Below are 4,714 nucleotides of genomic sequence, written 5' to 3' on the forward strand. Positions count from 1 at the left end.
CCACAAACCATTCTCACAGGTAGGACAGCATTTTGGGCACAGGGAGAAGCATTAACAACTGCTAACCAGAGATCAGAAACGGTAGGAAATTACTCCGCAGCCTGCACTCGGTGCCAGCATACCATGAGCCTTTTTCTGAAGCCTCACTGAGCCAGAGCAGCTCCAGCTCTGACCAGCCTTTCAGTACTCTGTTTTCCCTTCAGTGCATTTAAACCCAACATCTCCAAGTCGGGATTCACTGTGTTGACCTATACTTCTGGGATAGGTTCGAGTCGTATTGAAACAGTGCTAGGAACAAAAACCAGTAACCTCCAACTGGCTTCCAGGTAGTCTTATCCACGTTTGCAAGACAGATTATACTACTGCATAGCTGCAGCCTGTGTCCCCGTGTTACCATAAAGGGAAAGCCGGGCATATTGGCATTCCACAGTGAGACGCATCACTGGATGCAAAGATCCAGCTCCAAATACCCCTAGAGTCTGGAGCTGTTTGGACACACAGGGTCCAAGCCCATATGTAAGTACTGGTGGCCAGAAGTTTTACCTCTTCCCTCTGAATCATCCAGCACTGGCCATAGGTTTGTGCAAGCTGGTGGCCTATTCTATCCAACATTATGTTCCCAAGCAGAATTCAGCTACCTGGGAGAGGCACGGATAGTGCCTACAATTTCTTGGCGTGAAGAAACAGCATGTTACTGGAGAGTCCCAAACCTTTGCTTCCTCAGTCTCTGCAGGTCTGGCACATGGAAAGCCCAGAGGCACTGAAGTATCCCACTCAAGCAGCCAAGTGTTAACAACCTCTCTAAAGTCTAATTTGCCTTTGATATAGACTTAATTGTTTGCGTCACCCACTGGGCTAGGGGGAGGGCTATAAAAGGGGCTGCAGCCATTGTCTGAGGCAGAAGAGAGCCCAGAAACAGCTCCCTCTCCCAGTCTTCCTCGTTCAGCACAGTAGTCACAGCCTGTACATCATGCAGCTGGTGGCCAGCCTGGTGTCCGTTCTGCTGCTGGTATGGAGCGTGAGAGCCACTGCCCTGCCCGGAGAAGAGAGACTCGCGATGCAGAACCCTAGGGTGAGTATAATGCACCCTGTGCAGGAGCTGGGTGAGGTGGGAGCACGCAGAAGCAGGCTGGAGCCAGGGGAGGGGTAATAAGGGCAATTAGGCTTTACCTGATGCAAACAACTCTTCCACCCCTTTATATTCCAAGGCAATACAGCTTCATGCACTGCTGAAGCACGGGCTATTACTACAGCTTACTAGCCGGTTTATTTAGGAAAGGTACCAGGGCAGATGCCAGAGAGCTGCAAAAGTGAAGTCTTGAGCTAAGCAAAAACTGGCAAAAAGAACAGAGAGGAGAAGGAAAAGGGAGAAAATAATATTGCTGAAAGAGTACAGCATGGGAGAATAGAGCAGAGTACTAGGGAGGGAGAGAAAAGATACGTAATTGGTAAAATGATCAAGGGAGATGATATTTTAAATAGGACTCATGGGAAGGGCAAATGTTTAAAAGATGGGTTCAGTAGGAAAGTAACAGAGGAATAATAAATGAAGTAATTATATCAGAATAAAATTGCTTTTTCCAGAGTAGTATTCACAAGGGGAGTTATACTGACATAGTTCTGCTAGAATAATTACACTCTGAACCAGCACAGCTATATGCAGTGGCAGAACTTATTATAGCAATATAATTATCGTACCAACTGGAAAAACTCTAATATTATAATGGCTATAGCGCTGTAATAACTTTGTTTTGCTGGACTATTTCCCTAAGAGGCCAAAGAGGTAGGAAGCAATAGCATAACATAATCACAAGCAAATGCTCTGTTCCGCTTGCCCTCGCTCTGCAGTTTTCTCACCTGCATGTTCCTTGCCATCCCTGATGTTCCTCTGAGCCGTGGTTAGTCACCCCACACTCTGCCAGTCCGGGTCACAGCTGTGTCCGTACAGCCCTGCAGAGGAGCTACCCAGAGAAGTGAAGGATCCCAATGTTGGTTTCAGCACTAACTTCTCCTTTGTGCGTATCCACATCGTTTTTTCTGTCTTAGCATTGGCTCCAGCTCATCCATCAGTGTCTTACTGCTTCAGGAGTGGGCTCACATCCCATTAACAACAAAACTGGCTGCAAGAAAGAAACGTACATAGTGTGAGGTGCTTGGGCTAGCATTCTGTTAGAGATCCTGATCTCTGCTTTTGCAGCTGGCTGGGATTAACCCTTCTGGGGATAACTGTAAACTTTCAGCTGTACATTCTCACAATAAAAAATCCAGTACTTAAAAAGTAAACTCTTTCTGGTGCAAATGCTAGTTGCTGGGGAAGAAAGAAACAAGTTGTAGGGAATAAATCAGTAAATAAGGCTTTGGTAAAAATGAATTAAAGTGTAATGACTTAGTCTTCTACATTAGAATAGATATAAGGATTCTCTTTAGAGCATTCTGCAAACTGAAAAATTGTTAGATAGTGATTAACCGATCCTTGCAGTCACCACTGCTGTAACTCAGGCAAATGTTTTAAGCATGAAGAATATCAGGATTTTACATATAAACCACCATAAAACGAATATGCAAAAGAAAGATCTGTGCATTCTGATGCACTGGTGGATGTAGTACAGGAAAGTGAGCAGCTACCCAAAGGTGTGCCACAGCCCCCCCCATGCTAAGATCTCTAGCTGCTGCCAAAGAGTCTTGATCTCTTGCAGCTTGGGAACAGCTATAAGCAGAAAGGATGTTAGCAATGGATTACTGCGAGGGAAGAGCTGCCTAGTGTCGCTAACAGCCACAGCCGATCATGCATGCGGAATATCCCCTAGCGGCAGGCCGAGTTTTGCCTTCCCCACCCCTGAGTCTGAAGCTGCTGGCTCTGCTTGGAGCAGGTTATTTCGAGACATAGCGCTTGCAGCTAGGAAAAAAGCTTACCAGGGAGATGTGACCAAGGAGACACATTTAGCTGAGTTCCCCAGTCTCAATACATCTCCCAAAGGCTTAAGACATTTCCGTACTTGCAGCACATGAGTAGGAATCAGGATGGGCACAAACTGGCTTTTATCTTTTCTTCTGCTACAAACATCATGTGATTTTTTATTTTTTTTTTTTGCCTTGGTTTCTCTTGTGTGGAAGCAGGGTAAGTTACTAGAGCTAAGAAAGTAGTAAAAAATATCCATAACACTCTGTAATGTAAACTCAGAATAGTTGCTGCTGCCTGTATTTATCCATCTTTTGAGTTGCTCACCAAGTGGTCCTTAGCGAATGCTGGTGCTGACAGAGCCATCAGCTAGATACATCAGTCCCAGCCGTAAACATGGCATTTGTGAGAAATGATGTGAAAATGTGCTTCCAAGATTCCCATCCACATGGGAAACAGGATCTGCTCCTGTCAGACCATCTATCCCACCTTGTCCAGTACCATCTGTCTCTGTTAATGAGTTGCAGAGACCAGGAATGCCCAGGCAAGAGGTAATTTGCGATGCAAAGTTAAGAGAAACAAGGTAGCTCACAGCTTGTTACCAATGGAAATCTCACAAGCCCCAAACCACAGGCTACGCTCTTTCGTATACTGCTATGGCAAAGGGTTGGAGCTCAGCAACCTCTCTTTCATTCTGCCTTCCCCCAAGGTCAGGGCATTGAAATACGGGTTCTTGTTCTTGAAATACAAGCTGTCTGCCTCCACTGATTAAATATTTTGCTCCAGACACTTCGGGCATCTCTTCCCCTCACCAACCCAGCCCTCCCCTTTGTTACATCTCATTCTCAGCATTTTAGGGTTGGTTGCAACCCTCTGTGTGCTTAATTTAATATTGCTCAGGACTCCGTGCCTCTTCCCCGACTGTCCCACAGCAGATGCTGGGCAGTTAGAGCAGTGCAGGGAGCATGGTCTTACTATGAGAGAAGGCAGCTTGGCATTCTCTGAAATTTAATTAGCGCAGGCAGCAAGGGACTTTACAGCCAGTTCATATGTATTTATCAGTAGTTACAACACGGCGTGTGTGCCCGTCCCCGTGTCCAGCCAGCTGAGCTGGACAAGGGACAGGAGAAGGGAGGAGTGACCTCTGCAGCCACAGATTCCTCAGCTCCAGCACAGCTCTGCTGATGGGAAAAGCATCAGCTGCGAGGCCAGGGCGCCAGGGAAGGCAGGGAAATGAGAAGGGACCCTACAGGGGGATGCTCGCACCCTGCAACATCCCCCTGCCTTGAGGGCCGTGGGGGACAGGGCCTCCATCTGTCACTCTCTCCTGCTCTCTGCCCGCAGGAACAGAGCACAGTCCGGAAAGACGCCATCCTGAAGATGCTGGCGGGCCTGCTGGACGGCGTGGACGTGGGGCGTGAGGTGGCCTCCCCGGACGTAGAAGAGGAGGGCAAGCTGGAGGAGGAGCGGGTGGTGCTGGGGCGGCTCGCCCAGCTATCGCAGCGGGACCGCAAGGCCCCCTGCAAAAACTTCTTCTGGAAAACCTTCACCTCCTGCTAGTGCCGCCCGCCCTGGCCCCGCCGGGCCGCCCGCCCGCCAGCACCCTCCCCTCGGCCACCCGCGTCCCCCCGAGCTCCCTTCCTTTTCTTCTCCACCCCTGAGAATAAAGCATTGCGCCTCGGGGACTCGTCTCTGCCTCTCTGCCCCCGCCGGGCCGCGCCGGGGTGGTGCGGGGCGCGGGCGGCCGCCCCGGCGAAGACGGGTGGGACCGGCCGCGCGGGGGCCGTCGGGAGCCGGTGGTGGTGGCGGCGGCGG

At 49.5% G+C, this 4,714-nt stretch overlaps 1 protein-coding gene across 1 annotated transcript; it reads left to right on the forward strand.

Moving 5' to 3' along the window:
- The first annotated feature begins 970 nt into the window (after positions 1-970).
- CORT (cortistatin) lies at positions 971-4,459 on the forward strand. The gene is made up of 2 exons (XM_009955437.2): positions 971-1,072; positions 4,244-4,459. The coding sequence occupies exons 1-2, from the start codon at positions 971-973 to the stop codon at positions 4,457-4,459; spliced, it is 318 nt and encodes a 105-aa protein (XP_009953739.1).
- Positions 4,460-4,714: the final 255 nt, after the last annotated feature.

Source organism: Leptosomus discolor, chromosome 20 (assembly GCF_034619465.1).
Source record: "Leptosomus discolor isolate bLepDis1 chromosome 20, bLepDis1.hap2, whole genome shotgun sequence".
Taxonomy (NCBI): Eukaryota; Metazoa; Chordata; class Aves; order Leptosomiformes; family Leptosomidae; genus Leptosomus; species Leptosomus discolor.

Excerpts from the sequence above, each read along its gene's own strand:
- CORT (XM_009955437.2), top strand. The coding sequence starts at position 971 with ATGCAGCTGGTGGCCAGCCTGGTGTCCGTTCTGCTGCTGGTATGGAGC. Across the intron at positions 1,073-4,243 it reads TCGCGATGCAGAACCCTAGG|GAACAGAGCACAGTCCGGAA; the intron begins GTGAGTATAATG and ends CTCTGCCCGCAG.